The sequence below is a fragment of the Microchirus variegatus genome, assembly GCF_963457635.1.
Source record: "Microchirus variegatus genome assembly, chromosome: 9".
Taxonomy (NCBI): domain Eukaryota; kingdom Metazoa; phylum Chordata; class Actinopteri; order Pleuronectiformes; family Soleidae; genus Microchirus; species Microchirus variegatus.
Genome location: NC_139810.1, coordinates 12,404,753 through 12,424,550, shown reverse-complemented (window position 1 = coordinate 12,424,550; position 19,798 = coordinate 12,404,753). Strand labels below are relative to the sequence as shown.

Here is a 19,798-nt window from a genome sequence, read left to right as displayed (position 1 = left end):
ACCAGATTTCCACAACCCCCAAAGGCTTTTCCACCTCTGAATAGAGGGATATAGGAACCCATAACTCTGACATGGGTCATGTTACCATAAACTTAAATAAGACCAGGACTTAAAGCCTGTGACATATGTATGATCCTTACAGACCACCAACACTCACTGCACCTGAAAGTTTTTTAGATTTATTTTTTAACTACTTTAAGATCATGGAAAATATATCTTCATACATTTTCACAAGTCTCATTATTTGAACAGCAGCAGTTATGATCAGGCCAAAACTGTTCAAGTGTACTTGTAAAAATAAAGTCTCTCCACAGGACTCTGTTTTTAGACTCAGTATAGTGTTGCAAGGGGGGTGACAACTTTGCCAGGCAATTGCCTGTTTTAAAAACTCCTGAAAGTTTAAAAGAAAAAAAAAAATCGACCAATTTTTGTCTTTAATCCATGCTACCATCTAGTGGTGAAAATGTGTACTGCTAGTGTACCAATATGTTGGACTGGCATCTGCTGGCAGTTAAATTTGATCACAGAAAAACTTTCTTCAGGACCCTTGAGCAGTGAGGACATAAAAGCAGGGGGTTGTTGATGATGTCTGTAAACATGAGATCAAGAGGAGAATCAGGAAGTCCTGCAGCCTTCACAGAAAAAGTAGAACGTGAGGTCAGTTGAGAATTGCATATACAGTATATCCGATGATTATCACAATGGTTTCCAATAGCTATGCATCAGAGCTGTGGAGTGTGTGTGAGGAACCATTGTTACAAAGTGTTGGCTGTAGACCAGTTCCCAACCTTTTTTCCTTGAAGCCCCCATGCTTGTGTCCAAGACAAACCAATCCCCCCCCCCCCCCCCAACCCCCCAAACCCTGTCCATGTATACACACCAAGAGAATAAAGTAATTAATAACAAATGTTTATTTGCAAAAATAAGCAGCAGTTGTAGGTTTGTGTTCCTGTTCCATAAAATCAAAACCAAAATAAATCTTCAGATATTGCCCTGTTTTCTTTTTTGATACCAGTGAGAGTCTAGTATACTTTTCCGTTTCTCAGACATGATAATTTGTTGGTCAGATGGTGACAACAGAAACTTGATCAGATATAGCCACTAACTGACCTCATGAGACTTGAGAATTTCACAGGCCACAGAGGTGTTGGTAGTAAATAGCTTAATACATTTAACGGTGGGCCAAAAAATGGGTTTGTGTGATGTCAAGTTATGATTATCCAATGGAAAGTGTGGTTGGGATTATATATAATATCCACAAATGTCATTTTAATAACCTCACAACCTTAGAGCAGACAAATCTGACAATCTCTGGTGGCCCCCAAGGGGGGCTTAGACCCCAGGTCAGGAACCATGTCGTTATGAGACACTTTACTTCACTAAGAGACACCATTAAATGATCCGGGCCGTTTTATTGTGTTGAACTGTCACTTTGGTCAAAGCATTGAACAGCGTTGTTTTCTCTAGAAACAAGCACATAAGCATTCATTAGTTGCATACTGTAGCTTTATTGTGCGTTCTATTCTTCATACCGGTGAGCCTAAATAACTACATACCACCACACTGCTGACAACCAACCAATGCAGCTGCAGGTAGAGCTATGACTTATGTGGATTTACACATACATGGCATGTCAACACTGCTGCAATGGGTAACTACGTAGCAAGAGTTGCTAATGTTGCTAAAGTGATGGTGATGTCATTTTTGCTATGTCCACCATACATCGGTGTAATTCATCTGACAATAACATCGGTATTGGGGAGAATATCCTTGATGCTATGGCTGGCGCCTGTGTTAACGCTTTGTAAAGGAGGAACATTTCTCAATTCTGCCACGTGCAACATTCGCAAAAAACAAAGCGACAGACCTACAGTGCATGTTGGCGTTATGAAGCGTTTTTAGTCGATGCCTCCACCATGCACATGTGAGTCCAAGCGTTGGAGCTGGCAACTGCATAGATGGGCCGAAACTAAAAGAAGACACTCACTCTGTCACCCCACGTGAATGAAATACACAAGTGAGAGTTCTATTTAGACACTGACCACTGAGGGTCATCGCCATGACATGACCAGTGAATGTTACAGCATGCGCGCAGTGCAGCGTCACATTACAAAGCAGCATAGAAAATATCGCGCCGTTGCTCCGTGTTAAGCACTCAGGTTAGTGGACGACAACTCATCAGCCATGTTTTTGACAAATATAAATACATAAATATGAACTTAACTTATACTTAACAGATACCAAACATATGACCCAATATTGGCTGGTTAATGGGCTGATTAATAAACATGAAGTTACCACGTGATTATGTTTTTTTTTTCATTTACATGAATGAAGCAGACTGCTGCTGTCAACAGTCTTAGCAGAGATGGAAAATGACAGGAGGAGAAGGAGGATATCCTTATCTGCCAATGCTGTGAAATTCAAGATGGTGACACACACGCGCACACACACACACACGTGCACACACACACCCAGTTTAACGCAGACATGCAGTACGTAAAGAAAATTCAGGGGCAAATGGAAAAGCAGAACACACGCACACACACCACAGTAATAGAGACAGACATTTACTCTCCATTTATTCTTTTTTTAGAAGCTCGAGTTCACCTCAGTTGTGCACACACACTTGGCCTCACAAGCGGTGGAGACAAAGGTAAGAATGATACTTCAAATCTGTGTGTGTGTTACAGGCTTAAGTCAATTGGGTGACAGCTGTAATTTTTGTGATTTTCAGCCTCAATATGAGGAGCAAATGTTGACCAAGCATGTGTCTTCATTATCAGTGTGTGTGTGTGTGTGCATGTGTGTGTGTGCCACTTGTGAGTGAGGCAGTCATTGTGATATCACTCACAGTAAACCAGAAACCAAGGAAATACCAGGGAATCCCTTACCTCCTAAAGTGAAGGATCCTTGCGTAGAAGAGCAGATCCTCCCAAGTCCGGGTCCAACAAAGACAAAGCAAGACTCCTCCCTAGCATTCCCGGAAGGGGGTAAGTGGAACCTTGGCGAGCAAATGTGTGTCACTGCGCCATGAGCTATGTTTACGTGTGTAAAATGTCTTTATTCCAGAAAGAATTATTCTGATTTTTACAAACGCATTTTCCTCCCCTGCGTGTAGTCACAGGTTTTTGACCATCAAGACGTTATACATTTCGGAGTTCTTTAAAAGTCTCGAGAAGCAGTCACATTTTTTTGCTCCCACCATGGTTTCATCCTTTTCCAGCAGTAACAAAAATGTGGTAACGTGGATGAGACAGATGTGATAGCAACAAATAAGGAAGTCATGATCCAATCGACTGTTTACATGAACCCCCGATCCAAATGACGATCAGCATGTACCAGCCTTCTTATATTGAAGGCTGGTATCAGCCTTCTCGATCGGAATGATATTTGTTTCCGAATGGGCTCTATTGAATTAGAGTGTTGTATGTTTCCGAACAAGGGCCTTTCTGCATGGAGTTTGCACGTTCTACCCGTGTTTGCATGGGTTTTCCTCAGGTTTTCTGGTTTCCTCCCACAGTCCAAAAACACGCATTATGGGGATGAGGTAAACTGGACGCTCGAAATTAACCGTAGGTGTGAATGTGAGAGTGAATGGTTGTTTGTCTCTATATGTGGTTCTGCGATGGACTGGCGATCTGTCCAGGGTGTACCCGCCTATCGCCCCATATGTCGTCTGAGATTTCAAAATTTCTCAAAAAACCTCTGTTTTACTCGATTGTGATACAAAATAAGAACACATTATTATCTGAAAATAGACCTAGAATGGCTGTAACTCCAGATTTTTCCCTTTTCAAGCTGTTCGGTCCTAATTCGGTCCTTGAATTTGAGAGAATTGGCCAGGTTAGAGTGCTTGAATTTGATGTCAGCTAAGGTGCGGGAACCCTGTCAACGGCCGTGAGGCAAGGAGAGGTTGTTATTGTCACGTTACATGTCACGACATCACGAGACAAGAGTCTACAACAACCAAAAACAAGTTTAACACCTCACAGTTAAAAACAGTGCTTCATTTAAAATGAATGAGTCCACTGCAACCACACGTATGCTCTTCAAACCTCCACAAATCTAAAACGTTTACAAGGAAAGTTGGCATTAAAACATATAAAAACAGTATGGATTATGTGTGTTATATATGTCACCCTTAAAGGTGAAGTAAGTAGTTTATAGTGCCATCTAGAGGAGAGGCTGAAATTTACAACAAAGAACTGCTCCTCTGCTCACCCCCTCCCTTCCCTGAACGCTACGGTATCCTCAGCCGGTCAAATGTCATCCTCGTCGTCTTTCTCCGTGTGAGGCGAGGGAGAGGGCGAGCTACCGCGGCCATAGCAGACGAAGCGGAGAGAGTGGAGGCGGGATTTCCGCTACGAGTAAAGAGACGCTTGATTTGTTCTCTCGCGTTTGTCCTTACAGGCTCCGGTAGAAACATGGCGTCTCGCTGCTAACAGTGGCTATGCAACCGCGGCCCGCGACCATGTTATTTTACATGACTTTTTGAAACACTACGAAAATGAAACAAAAACTATTATACAGCGACTAGACAATGCAGGAGCACATAATATGTATAAAAAAAAGTGGATTTTGGGTTATATAAACCCATAAATACTACACAGTGTCCCTTTAACTGCTGCTGTTTGAGGAGGACTCCCTCTCTCAGCTTTCTCCCAAACTTCCCTTCATTTTTTTCCAGAGACGGGGGGGGGGGGGGGGGGCGGAGCTTAACGGTGCCTTATATTTTACCACAGTCTCTATCCAATCAGAGAGCGCCATCTACTTGTGTAACCGCGAGTTACCGGAGTCGTGGCATTATGGGATGGACACATGTACTGCAGCAGCAGCCACAGCGGCAGCAGGCAGCTGCAGAGGACGGCTCTGCTCGGACGGCGAGAGACAGACGCTGCCGTCCTTTTTGTGTGCTTTACTGTCGTGACGCGTTTCTCAGCGACCAGCACACGAATGTTGACATTTTTACGACACTTCCGGGACTCAGTCGTCAACAGTGTGTATTCATGTTTTTTTTTTTTTTCCATTACTCCTTGTTTCAGACTGGATACCCAACAACACAGATGAATGATTGCTAAAGTGGCCGCTGTCGGTTACAATACACCACGTTCACCGCCATATACTGTGCCGTCTTATCGGTTTTAAATGTGCAAGATAATCTATTGCAGTTAAGATACGTTACCCTATCTATGATTTAAGTTTGCATGGTATTGACATGCTCTCTCACTTATCGATCATATTATTTCGCATTTCACATAGTCCCCACGAGAATGACCATTCAATTTAATCATTGACATGGTTGTATATTGGTGCAGAATTCTCTGTTTTAATGTTTCAGCTGATCAATGTTAACAAAAGTAAACAACCACAGAGAAGTGATAGTGAAGTCCAATTCATGGATTTATGCGTTCACTTTTGTGAGGACAAAATAAATAACAACTTATGTGATAATTAATGTTAAAAAAAAAAGTGATAACTCAGGCTGTCAGTCCTGCCCAGCACTCTTCACATTTTCACATTCTTTATTTGACTATACCTTTAAAAAATATTGTCGCACTTTACTTTCATCCACACATAGTATGTGTGGATGAATAAATAAATAAATATTATTTAAAAAAAATAAAATAAAATGTCTCATAACCTTTAAATGTTAGAATCTTATTATGATGATTGTTATCCAGAAGCCACATAAGTAAATGATTAAAAAAAAACACAAAATCAAACAATTAGTTTGACTGTTATGACAGACTTATTCAAGCCATAAAGATACAGTGAACAACAGAACCTTTCAAAAGTTTATTGATTATTTAGAATTATCTTTTTCATTGGATTAATCAAAGGCTATATTCACTCTAACAACAAAGCCAGCTGTCAGTTTTACTGAACTACTGATCGGTTAATGTCACTCCCCTTGTTGATGTATCATTGTGTAGTTTATATCCAACTCAGTAGAGTTTAAAGCAGTGGTCACCAACATGCAACAGATGAGGCAGAAGCTAATTTGCCTGTTTTATGCTTTTACACTACGCTGACGTACTGACGTAGGTGGTAACGTATTGTCATTTCCTGGTCTTCCACTGTGTTTACGCTGTGTGTGTCTCTCCAGTGTTACGATCGGTTAACTGAACAAGCACTCGTTTTCTAATATTGGTTAATACTTTCACAGCAACGTACTTTAGCTTAAACTTAACCTTTCACGTAGATTGACGTACGGGTGGTTTTGCTAGCGTAACAAGTTAGCTTAGCAGCGATGGCTTCTCTCTCTCTCTCTCTCCCTCCCTCTTCTTCTCCTGCTGTCTCTTGTGTTGTGTGCCACATGTTTAGTTATTCCTCTGCCTCCTTTAGCGATATAGATACTTGTAATAAGTATAGCTTGTTGGCCAGGATGGAGGCGAGGCTGAGAAACTCGGCTTCGCACCATAGAAGCTAAGTCAGGTAGCCAGTCCCCTGTAGTCAGTGCGGACCACATAGCATTCGCTCCCTGAACAGCTCCCGTTCAGTCGGAAGACAAACGGGGAAGCTGGGTGACTGTCCATAATAAGAGGCAAAGTGCTAAGCGTGCATAAGTTAGCAGGAGGTTTGATATTCGTTTTCGAAAGACATTTTCTCAATCAACAAATAGACACTTTCCCATTCTGATTGCTGTAGTAGTTGCCAATGATAGACAGCTGCTTACTACAGGTGACGTTTTGTTGATATGTGCCATTATTGTGAAATAGTATGAAATTAAATATTTAAAAAATTCTCCAAAAATCAACAAAATGACATTTTCCCATTCTGATAGTTGTAGTAGTTGCCAATGGTGGACAGCTACTTACTACATGTAAAGTGCTGTTGATATGTGCCATTATTGTGACACAGTGTGAAATTATATATTTAAAAAATTCACCAAAAATCAACAAATAGACATTTTCCCATTCTGATTGCTGCAGTAGTTGCCAATGGTAGACAGCTACTTACTACAGGTAAAGTTATATTATTATATTTTTGTGAAACAGTATGAAATTAAATATTTAACAACAGCACTTTTCCTATAAGTAGCCGCCTACCATTGGCAACTACTACAGCAATCAGAATGGGAAAATATATTTTTGTTGATTTTTGGTGAATTCTTTAAATATTTAATTTCATACTGTTTCACAATAATGGCAAATATCAACAAAACTTCACCTGAAGTAAGTTGCTGTCTACCATTGGCAACTACTACAGCAATCAGAATGAGAAAATATCTATTTGTTGATTGAGAAAATGTCTTTTGAAAACAAATATCCAGCAAATATCAAACCTCCTGCTTGAATCGCTGGCTGTCAAGGTGATAAGGTTGAAAACAACATGGGTTTTATCAATAACTATACACAGTACACTGAGTGTCTGTTTTTTGTGACACTTCTTGATGTGAAAACAATTTAGATTTTTGGTACGAAATTAACTTTGCCTGACAACAACTGTTGTATTTGTGAAAATGCTAGAGGCGATTTCACCGTTTTTGTTGTATACCTAGACCACAATAGACCAAGTCCCGATCGAAAACCACACCACCTAGACTTCTTAAATCTGGACTATATTATCCTACAGACTCTGGAGATTCATAAAGACACAGTGTTTGATTTGTGTAACCTTTATTTTATTTGTGATAATTTCACAAAATAATATGACTTTAGCAATTCATACACACAATGAGACACCCATTAGGGGGCAAGTAGGTAATTGGTTCAGTGTCTTACCAAAGGACACTACGATATGATGACAGACCGAATCGGAAGCTCACTGCAGCGCCGTATGTTTCGGGAAGTTTATTATTATTATTAGTTTATTGCTGACAATGATGCAACTGAGCCCCTTGCAGAACCTGACCAACCTCCTGCATTCGGCTGGATGTGCAACAAGGGACGCAATAGTCTGGACCAGTTGAAGACACTATTTCTGATTTGGATTTGTTTTGAATTTCAAAATCCAGTGATGCCATTGCCATTGCTTTGTTATTCTGTTTTGTCATTGCATCACTAAAAAAATATCTAAAAACAACATTATTTGTGGTCAATATTGATAGCTGTTTGGCGGATTGTTTTATGAGGCCAAACTCTTTCTACTTTGCTGTAGGCGTATACTGAAAAGCTGAATATGTTATAGCCCACCTAATCACTGTAGCCTGATGGATGACCAAATCAAATTAAAACCTTATGAATAGATGTCTTTTAGGCTATACTGCAGTATAGTAGCTATCTGTCTAGTTCTGAAAAACCCAAACCAAAGGTTTGCAGATCAACACCAAGATTGCATTACGTAATTTCATGTTTTCTTTTTGAAAAACCCATTTTCAAGATTTGATCCAATCCGTTATCCAAAATCAGAGCAGATTACTTTTGAAAAACCGGGCCCAGGAGACAGTGTTGCAGTCTTACAAGTGTCTCTGTGCTTATTTTCGAGCAGTCACCAATTAAAAACCCCATAGAGAATGTGTCTGTCCCCTGACCTATAAGTAAATAAATCAATAACAAACAGAAGAGGAGTTAGTCCCCTTAGTTAGTTAGTTCTGTCCCCATTTTTTCTTTTTTCTTTTTATTTCAGTTTGCTCATTGTTGGGTTTCTCTGCTCTGGATTATGTTGTCTATGTACAGTGCCTTGAGATAATGTATGTTATGATTTGGCGCTATACAAAATAGAATTGAATTGAAGGTAGCTCTCGGTCTACAACATGTTGGTGACCCCTGGGCTTAAAGGATAATTGTCCTATTTTATTTTGCATTCCCAGATTAAACCAGCACACCACCATGCCCAGTGAGGAGAAGGCACCGCAGCAGCCGCGCCACAGGAAAAAGGGCAAAAAGTCCCGCTCCAAGGCAAAGAGCCTAGGTGGGAGTCCCAGTGCCTGCCTAGAAGGCAGCTTAGACGGACAGGATGACCTCATCTTACCCCCAGTCCTCCAGCCTCTGCCTCCTAAAAAACCAGCAGAGAAGCCTAAGGTGTCAGTGGCCAAGGTGGAGGAGGAGTCGTCCATTGCTATTTGTCTCCAGGTGGTGTTGCCGTACCTGTTGGCTGGGATGGGCATGGTGATGGCCGGCATGGTGCTGGACAATGTACAGGTGAGGTGCACACTCTACAAAATACCTCTTAAATTTGGCTACATTTAGAACCAAACTAATTGGTTTTAAATAACCCACTCTTTCCTTTACAACTTGGAAACTAATGATTTATAGGAGGCCAAGTGGCCACATATCATCGTGTGCACCACACATTCAATTCAATTCAATTGGATTTCTATAGAGACACTGCATTGCATACATTATCTCAAGGCACTTTATATTGTAAGGTCAAGACCTAACAGGAACACAATCAGAGGAAGAAATCAATCACATAGTGGTCTAGTGGCTAGCACTATCGCCTTGCGGGAAAAAAAGACCCATGTTCGTGACCTGGTCCGAACCAAGACTCAACAAGTGTACGGGCCATCTGCCTTGATTGGTTGAGGTAGGGGAGAGGAGAGAAAGGAAGGCGGTAGTGGAGGAGAGGTGGGTGTAAAAGAAAATGGAAAGGTGAGGGGAAGACAGAAGAGCGATAGACGCCAGGAACTGTTTTGTAACAGATATACGACGCATGTCACACAAGAGTAACCACAACATACTCAACTTGTTTCCTTAGCACTTGTAGCAGCGGTTTGTTGTTTTTAGCCCGATGACACATGTAAATCTATTTTATTCAGGGAGAATTTGGTATTATCACTTTGTTACAGAATATCTCCAAAAAGCATTCAGTGTTCTTTCTAATTTGTGGAACATTTTGGGGTTGCAACTGTTGATATTGTTATCATTGATCAATCAATCAAATGCTATTTGTATAGCCCACAATTACAAAACACAGTTTGTCACACAGGGCTTTACAGGGTTGGTAACATCCTCCGTCCTTTGACCCTTGGCCAGGGTAAACTTACCAGGGAAAAACCCTTATAACAGGGGAAAAGAAAGGTAGAAACCTTGGGGAGAACCACAGGTTCACCTTAAACGTGGAGACAGAATCAGACTCTCTGACTGGTGTTGGTTCCACAGGAGAGGAGCCTGGCTGGTAGCTGAGTGTTCTACCACCTGTTCTACTTTTATTAATTTTAGGAATTACCAGTAGACCCGAGTTCAGGGAGCTGAGCGATCTGTTGATATAAGGTGATTAAATCGCAAATATAGGAAGGGGATTGATTACTTAGGGCCTTGTATGTGAGTAGTAGTATTTTGAAATCGATTCTATTTTTTACTGGGAGCCAGTGTAGAGAAGCCAAGACAGGAGTTAAATGATCACGTCTTCTGGTTCCAGTCATTATGCGTGCTGCGTTCTGGACCAGTTGAAGGCTTCTCAGAGACTTACTAGGACATCCTGATTTTAAGGAATTACAGTAATCCAGCCTAGATGTTATAAAGGCATGGATTAGCTTCTCTGTGTCTTGTCGCAATATAATATTTCTAATTGTCTTAATATTGCGAAAGTGGTAGAAGGCTGTTCTACATGTTTGGTAAATGTGTTCATCTAGTGATAAATCCTGGACAAATAGGACCCCCAGGTTCCTTACTGTACTGCAGGGGACTGGGGTGTTACTACCTAGGTAGCTTGATTTGAAAATGGTGCTCTTATGTGTTTTGGCGCCAGGACTATGACCTCAGTTTTTTCTGTGTGCATTAGAAAATTCCAGGTCATCCATATCTGGATGACTTTAAGACACTCCTGGAGTTTAATTGAAGGGTTTGGGTCATCAGGCTGTACAGATTCGTATAGCTGGGTGTCATCTGCATAGCAATGGACATTTATGTCATGTTTCCTGATAACGTTGCTTAGTGGCAGCATGTACAGGGTAAAAAGAATTGGGCCGAGCACGGAACCCTGAGGAACTCTGTAGTTAACTTGAGTGGAGGATTCCTCGTTTACACTAACAAATTGAAATCTGTCCGACAAATAGAACTTAAACCAGACACATGCCGATCCTTTAATCCTGACATCTTGTTCTAGTCTATGTAGCAGGATCATTGATTCATCTGCCAACTATTTCCCAGATTAATAATTGTGAAACGGTTATAAAGAAAGTCTTAATGTGATGTAACTCAACACACTGAATCACCACAATATTGTTTCCTGTCTCTCCTCCACTAACTTTTTCAAAAAAGGCAAAGGTCCAAATATTCATAGCCTTCAACCAGCAAATGTTTGACACTTTTAATACGATATGACGAAAACATTTATTAGATAATCAAAATATATTTAACCCATGTTATATTATCTTCCCATAAATTGTGGAAAATGTTTGACTGGATCACAAAAAGCATCAAAATCTTTTGTATACACTATGAAAACCAAAATGTGTCCCCAGACTCGCTTTAGTTTTGTTATTCATCTAGCAAATGTTGTCACAGTGTCTTTGTTCTACCTGTTTGTCACCCGGAGGCTGTGTGTTTTGTGAGTGTGTGTGTGTATGTTTGTGTGTATTGTGTGTGTGTCTATACACTGCTGTATGGATGCCATATCCCTTTTTACTGATGTGGACAAAATGCTTGTGTTTGTGTGTTGTTGCGTCTTCATTGTCTGCCAGGCTCCCTGGCAGTTTGTTTCTGCAGCCATCTGGGCTCAGACGCACTGCTGTCTGGCTTTGTGATGAGCTGGTACCTCTTCATACCTCTCTGTCCGAGTCTTCCCTCATATGCCCCACTCCTTTCACTCCATCTGCTGCTCATCAGTATTTCCTCCACTTTTCTCCTCTACAGTGACAGTTTCCCTGCAGCGTCTGATGGAGGGTTTTGGCTGAGCACTGTGTCTGAAAGCACAGGGGGTGTAAGGATATTAAAAGTTGCATTTCTAAATGGAGATGAACTAAATATGAGAAGATTTGACTATCCAAAGAAGAAGAGAATGATACATCTAACAGATGGCACTTTTCCATTACACCGTTCTAGCACTACTCAGCTCTACTCAGTTTGGTATCAGGCCGGTTGTTTTTCGTTACCTCAACGCGGGCAGGGTCGTCATAGCACAGCTGCGAGGAACTACTGTGATGTCTATACACAAGACAAACACACAAGCTAGTAACATAACATAACGGGATTGTAAGAATCTGTTAATTAAAAAGATTTGTTCACAGAATTGTTCAGGTCCTCCTCCTGCATGACCAGAGCGCAAACTCCGTCTGACAGAGTCACTGAACCGCAATACGGCTGAATGCTGATCACCAGCTTTTCGGTAGTGGTGTCGCTATATACACCAGACTCCAGACTGTTGAATATTGAGATTTTACATACATATATCTACAGTTCAGCATTGTTGGGTTTGATTTTTGTGTCAGCGCTCATGACTCTTCCAGTGGCTGGCAGTCACTTTAAGGTAACACTTTATAATAAGTACACACTATTAGCATTAGCTAAGCATTAATAAATATTGAATTCATCAATTATAACGCATGAATACTCATAGTATGTAGATACTATCACTAATGGAAAAACAAAGTCGAGTCAAGTGTAGCCGAGTCGTGCTAGAACTATGTAATGGAAAAGTGGCAAATGTTGTCAGCAGCAATGGACAGGAAGTTAGTCATAACAGGTCACTCAGACGGCAACTTTAACTTTGGTGGCTCTGTCTGTCTGTCTGTGTTTCCGCTCTTGCACTTGCCACTATGACCAGCAGGTGCCAGATGTTTGTTGCGTGAATGGGGTGAACTCTGCCATCGTTGATTGCCTTGCTAATTTTAATAAAGGTTAGACAAAGAAGACCCTTAATCACCATTCAAAAAATAGGTCATCGTTATTACGGGGTAATTGTTATCAACACTTTCATAGAAACAACGTTAGGACAGAAAGTGATGTAGATTCTCAGTAGCTAGGAATCTCAGAAAAGTATTAATATTCAGTTCAGCTTCTCAGATTAGAACACAGAGAAAGAGTAGCAGGGCAGCATTATGGTGCAAACGTACGATCCCAGGGGTAAAGAAATATGGAGCGAGTAAATGAATCACATTAGGGAGTGAGAGATTTGAAAAAGAAGGGATGAGGGAGAAATGCAGTCAGACTGGGTGACACAGAAAGAAGGATGTCACATGGTGAGTAGGAGGCAGGATGAGCGGCAGCAGGCAGGATGAGAGGCAGCAGGCACGCAGCAATGAAAAGCAGGACGACGCATGTGAGGCAGCGAGCCGGTCATTTCCCTCATGAGTTTGCAAGTCGAGCGGTGCAGACAGTCCTGCCTCTTTCTCTGCTACGTCAGAGCAGAGCAGAGCAGAGCCGAGGGAGCAGGATTACCCTGATGCTGAGAGGAGGATAGAAACACTCAAAGCCTGCCAGGAGCCGGCTGCTGCATTTTGTCAGTGGATCAGTCTGTGATGACTTTCTGCTGTTATGGAGCTCTTTTGGTTTTCTCTCTCTTCACTCTTTGCCAAATGTGTGTAGGAATGACAGATATAGAGGAATCCTGCTGCTTTTAACTCTCAAGACGTTTTGGACAAATCTTCGTCCTTTTGCCACTGTCACGTCAGGTACAAGGATACAGCTTTGCATTTAAATTGTTGGTTAAGTAGTTTTCATGCTGGATCATAAAGGATTCAGCGCTTCATCCAACAGCCAGTAAACTCAGGTGAAAGGAATTTGAACTAAATCTGATGGATTCTCAAGTAGATCACAATGACTGGACATAGTCACGACTTCTTGGACTATGATTTGTCTTTCTCTCTGACCTATGTGTACGTCTGACTCACCGTTACCTAAAAACAAAGAGAAACCGAGTGTTTGACTGCAGATTTTGGAGCAGCTGTGCTTGTAGAGAACGTTGTGACCTATGAATCAGAAAAGGTGTTAATGATTGTGTTCCCCAGTGGTGCTGAAAAACGGATACCTCATCACTGCTGACTCACCACTGGGCCAAAGATGCCACACTTCATTGCCCGCAAGTTAGAGTTGAAGCCTCTGACAATAAATTTGTCTGAAAAAGAAGCAATGACTTGAACAGAATTTGAATTTTTCTTTTTTTCTCCTTCAGAGGTCAAATGGGTCATAAAATTGTCTGTTTCAAAGTCAGAAAGGTCTCACAATCAGCCTAAAGTCTGTTTGTCCTTGGCCTTTTTCAAAACAAGGAAAATAACACAGACCGGTTTTCTTCTTCAGCATTCACTCCGATCACGCCTGTGGAGAGGTGACACTTTGCAACAAAGTTTGAGACCACTGTCAGAAACAGTTTCTTGCCTCGACTGAACTCTCGTCCTTTAGGTTTGGACAGTTTCATTCACAATGGAAAAGTGATGCATTAAGAAACTCCTTGTTGTCATCATGGTGGTAACTCGTCTGGAGGTGGAGCTGCGCTACCAGGGGAAAAAGTTACGCGGCGTGACTTGGAAATTGACTCGATCCGAACATGGCTTCCTACCGGAGAGCTCCTGGCTGATTGCTGCTCAGGTCATAGTGCCGTACCTGGTGTCGGGGCTCGGATTGGTCTTCGCTGGTATCGTTATGGACCTTGTTCATGTATGAAAATCTAAGTAGATACAGTACATTTGTGCAAGGTTTCATGGCAATTGCAGCATATCAAGGTTACTTGCACTTGTTTTAAGGTCATGAAAATCTGAATGTCAAAGTACTGGATCAAGGAATAACTACCACATTACAATATTTTAATAAGCATTTGGTGCAACCTTTTGGTTGGCAACAGTTTTTGATACTATGGATATCAATATGTGTTATTTTGTCTCATGGATTGATGAATAGTGTGATTGACTGACTTACGGTTCAGTGTCAGGGATTAATCATAGACTGTGTGTAAAACATTGGATGTAGTCTTCTGGTTTGCCAAATGAGGACATGAGGCTTATACTGAATACCCACCAGGGGGCTACTGCTAGTGGCAAAAAAGAAGTTTGTATGAATGCAAGTCTATGGGAACCTTGATTTTCAACATCATAAACATTTCCTTTAGGAGATAATGGTCTTGGTCACTAGTTTACCATCCTCTTTACTAGTGCATGTCAAGCTTGTAAATGATGTTCCCATTTGCAGAAAAATGTGATTGACAGTAAGTATCGTCCAATAGGGACCTTGTTTGTTGCAGGTGACGTCTGTGAAATCTCAACATGGCTTCAGCAATGGGAGTTCAGATTCTTATGGGTGACAGTTGTCACTTGTAAATAATGTTGAGCAAGGGTTTGGATGAGAACATACTATGCACAGAATGCCACAGACAGTTGATAAGGTTTTTTTAGTGTCATAGAATGCATGGGCAGTAGCATTGGTCTCTTCCTGGGATCTTTTAATATTCATCCTCATGTTTGAATTAGGGTCAGACTGACATTGGTCTTTTATTAAATACTGGGTATTTTTCCAAGTCTCATCTACTTTATTCGTGATTCTGAGCACAGCCGTGTGGAGAGAGTTATGGGAAAATTAGTAGCTGATGGTGGAATTGATAGACTGAGGCAGGATGTCAGAGTAATTGCATGGATGGAGGAACGGTTGAGTGGTGTTTTCATTTAAAAACAGGCAGATAACTGGATAGTTGTTGGGTTAGATGAATGGGCAGACTATGTAAAAGCAGGTAATAGGTATTTTAGTTTCAATATTCTTGTCTCTCCTTTGGCAGTGCTATCTTCTCTTAACCACGTGGTGTCTTGTGTAACATCCACCTTTCTTAGCTTTCCAAATCAGATTTAGATGTAGGAAAAAGAGAGAGGAGAGAGCCTTGGGACAAAAGTGAACCGTTAATTCAATAAGAGACTGAAGGATGAAAAGAAGGAGTGGAGAGAGAGCGAGCAGGGGAATAAGAAACTGTGATTCACTTAGACTAAAGAAAATAGCAGTAGAGGGAGATGCAGCTGAAGAAATGAATGTCCACACTGTTCACAATATAGTTGAAATATTTCTTGCTTAGTGTGGATGTAAAATAGTGAGTGAGTGCACATGTTGTGTGATGTGATAGTCATTGCCTCTCCAATGATGTAGAGTAATTATTTGTAATTATAAACATTGCTTTTTTTTGTCCTGAGAGATAGAGAGTACAGCACAGTGTATAGTCACAGCCAAGCAGCAGCAGTAGCAGTGGTATTTCAGCAGAAGAGTGCCATGTCCCAAGATAGCCTCCCTGTATGACAGACGTCAGCAAGACCTACTAGTCCAGAACCTGAGAGTGATGTGTATATAAATACACACACACACACACACTTGTCTCCCTATAGCTGTGAGAACATTTATAGACATAATGTATTTGCTAGCGCATTACCGCAACCCTAACCATCTCAACTACATGCCTGAACCCAACCCTTACTCTAATCACTTTCTGGATTCCTCGTCCCTAGAGAGCAACTTAACTTTTTGACATACACATACATGATCACAGCTCCATGCATCACGTCCTCTTCACTGTCATGCGTGCCAACCTGGACTAGGAAGTGTTACAGAGCTACAAGGGGGCATGTGCAGGCAGTGCGTGGTGTATACGCTCCATGCATGTCAACGAAGGGCCCACAAGCATCGTCGCAGACACATTTATGTTACACATATGGTAGCAGACGTCATGTGGAGCGTATGACCCCAGGTCTAAGCCTCAAAAAGTTCACCCCTCAAAAATGATTTGAACTTGGCAATTTTCTGTCCTTACATCATCACACACGGGTGCATGATCCTACTCTTATTATGACACTGCATTGACTTCTTTATCCCTAACCTTAACCACAATCAATGAATGCTTAACCCTCACCTTAATGCTAACCAAATCAAATATTTGTACAAAACTTAGCTTAAGGAGGTAGCAAATAAAAGTGCACCCACACACACACACACTTTTTTCTCTTTAATCCTTCCCCTGAGGCAGGGGCAGTGATAAGACCTGCCTCCATATTGTTTTTGTTTTACGGTTGTGCTAATGCAAACAATTTAAGAAGCAGTTTTCATATAAGTGATAATGGCTTTTGGGATTCAGCCATCTGTTTCCATTATACGTTGTACCAGTGTACAACCTCAAAAACTTTTCATGATACTTAAACTAACTTTTTTTAAAAAAGCAATATGACAAAATTTGGTCGTGGTTAGTGCTCTTGAATTTGCAGCAAGAAGACCCGGGTTCGAGCCCCAAGGGCCTTTCGGCATGGAGTTTGCATGTTCTCCCCGTGTGTGTGTGGGTTCTCTCCGGGTTCTACGGCTTCCTCCCACAGTCCAAATACATGCAATATGGGTATTAGGCAAATTGGACACGTAGGTGTAAGAGAGTGAATGGCTGTTTGTCTCTTTGTGACCCTGCGAATCTGCGATGGACTGGTGAACTATCCAGGGTATGACCCCGCCTATCACCTATAAAGCAGTAGAAAATGGATGGATTTCCAGCAATATGACAAAATTTGAGTGGCAACATTATTGTTAACTGGTGATGTTGATCTCACATTAATCTTGGGTTTACCTAACATGATCTAGTTGTTTCGCTGTACGTGATACAGAAGGGATTTTTTTCTGGTTCATATGAGGATACAGCTTCTGAAAGGACACTGGCTCCCACAGTCTGGCTGGCAGAATGGGTGAATTTCTTATTTTGCACACCAACCTTTCAATAATGCATCATGTCTGGTTGCTATAGGATATGTGGTAGAAAAGAACAGTGGTCCACCACTTTATTTTTTAACAATCTGCTCTAATATTGATCTGGTCTATTGCTTTTATTCAATTCACCCATCTAACCAACATGCTCTTGATGTTTTTATTTCCCTTCCTGTTTCCGGCCTATAATCTTCATTTCCCTCCCTCCCCTATGCTCCACATCTCCTTGCTCTTGGCAGCTGCGTCATTCTCTTATAAATGCATCTATTTAAAGATCTCAACCATTTTGGCTCCACCTGCCAGCTGGAGTTGTAGTCAGGAAATGTGAGGGAGGCAGACTCTGTGACTTGTACGTCGTTCCAAACCCAGTGACCCTGGGTGCATTATGGCGTGTGGGAAGGGGAAAAAGTGGGATACTGGGTTAGTCTGCATTACGCTATGTGCTTGTTTAACTGCAACAGGAAGACACAAGGTTCAGAAAGATTGGTGGCGATGCTGCTGCTTCTGCTGCTGTTTAGAGCAGAAATATGTCAAAGTGAATGTTGAACTGAAGGAATCCTAATTCTCTGATCTTCATTATTGTGTTTTTTGTTATTGTGACTGTCTTTCCAATATTTTCTGTCCAGCACTGGGAGGTGTTTAAGGTAATAACAGAGGTGTTCATCCTGGTGCCTGCGCTGGTTGGACTCAAAGGGAACCTGGAGATGACTCTGGCTGCTCGCCTCTCCACTGCTGTAAGAACAACTGGCTGTTAAATGTTAAATATTTTCAGATCCTCATGTCAAATATCACATTTGTTTTAGAAACAGGCGATTCTCCTCAAGCCCATTGTTTGTTCATCCGACCTAATCCTTAATTCTGTTATGCGACAACACTAGTCGTCAGGACAAAGATGTTGATGGAGCTGAAGAAAACAAGAATTTAGGAAGCAAAAGGACAACAATGACTAAAACTGGGCAGCACTGCCAATGTTGATATGGAACTGAATACCATTCAGAAAATTGATATAAAATGGTGATGGACAGTAAGGCTGCTTTTGGCTTCACTGATAATTCTTATCCCGTGCAGACCTTTGTTACAAGCTGTCTGTATCCTCTTCTTATGTGTAATGCAAAGCTACTTATATATATATATATATATATGCACCATATTATATATATATTATATATTACTGCATTTGTCCTAAAGCCTATGTTATTGCTGTATTTCTTGTATTTCTATCCTAATATCCTAATATTTCATTTTTTTGTGGAAAATGTGAAACTGACCTTGATGTGTTACCAAAACCCCAGGGTTTTAAGAAACACTTTTTCTTATCCTTCAACTGGTTAAATTTAAAAGGGGTGTAATAATTTATTTAATTCAGACACCGACTCTTTCATTTCTTGTCTGCCCCTGAGTTACAGTAAACAATGATAATCCACGTGTTATTGTCACAATTCATAATTATAAGTTGTTCATAAAGTCAAATATCATTTGAACGATAATGTACTGATATTGTTATCTCCCGTGTTTTTAGTCCAACACAGGACAAATGGATGACCCCCAAAAACAATGGACCATGGTGTGTAGCAATCTGGCACTAATACAGGTAATCTACAGTATTTGGATTTGGTGTTTTAAATCTGCAGTGCAATTTTTGTGTGCAAAAGATTGTTGTATTATCCTGTCTCTGTTTGATCAGATGAAATTGTCATTCATCATTCAGAAAAAAAGGTAGAGCAAGGATGGGTGAGGGTCAGAACAGTTCATCCTGTCAAACTGCTAAACTACCCCCTTCTGTGTTTACAGTCATACTCCAAACAGTTTGCAGCTGTCTTCCTTTACTAACGCAATTGCCTCCGTCTGTCTTGACATGTCACCGGGCGACACAAAGAGAAACACAAAGAGAGTTGTTAGTGTGTTTGAACTCATTTGACAGTGGTATGAATAGAACCAGCGTGCGTGCGTGCGTGCGTGCGTGCGGGTCCCGGTTCGCACATCGTGTCTGTTGTTCCCGACTAGTCTTTTGCCGGCTCGTGCAGCTCTAGTCTGTTGTTTTGTTTCCGGTCTATCTACATCCGGTGTGCTCTGCAAAAAAGAGTGTTAATCGCGCGATAAACAAATTGACGCCGTTAAACTGGGTTCGCGTTAGCGCGTTTAACTGATAAATAGTAAAAAATCCTTTGCTGTGTTGTTATTGTGTTATCATAAAGTGTTATGGAGCTACTTTTCGCCTCCTCCTCTTGACAGTTAAGCAGGGCACAGGTTGCAGTCTGCTCTACTTT

The 19,798-nt window shown here is 41.2% G+C and overlaps 1 protein-coding gene and 1 long non-coding RNA gene across 2 annotated transcripts in view; one reads left to right on the top strand and one right to left on the bottom strand.

The window, feature by feature from the left end:
• The window catches only part of LOC310931368, a 54,527-nt gene extending 51,575 nt beyond the window's left edge, over positions 1–2,952 (bottom strand). Inside the window, exon 1 of the long non-coding RNA XR_014592918.1 lies at positions 2,895–2,952. This is a non-coding gene — a long non-coding RNA (uncharacterized lncRNA). The remainder of the gene's footprint in view (positions 1–2,894) is intronic.
• LOC310931367 (solute carrier family 41 member 1) overlaps positions 2,523–19,798 on the top strand; it is a 32,150-nt gene continuing 14,874 nt past the window's right edge. Inside the window, exons 1-5 of the mRNA XM_083894496.1 lie at positions 2,523–2,656; positions 2,857–2,993; positions 8,756–9,086; positions 18,158–18,265; positions 19,051–19,122. Of these exons, the coding sequence (XP_083750622.1) occupies positions 8,775–9,086; positions 18,158–18,265; positions 19,051–19,122 (492 nt within the window). The 5' untranslated portion in view covers positions 2,523–2,656; positions 2,857–2,993; positions 8,756–8,774. The remainder of the gene's footprint in view (positions 2,657–2,856; positions 2,994–8,755; positions 9,087–18,157; positions 18,266–19,050; positions 19,123–19,798) is intronic.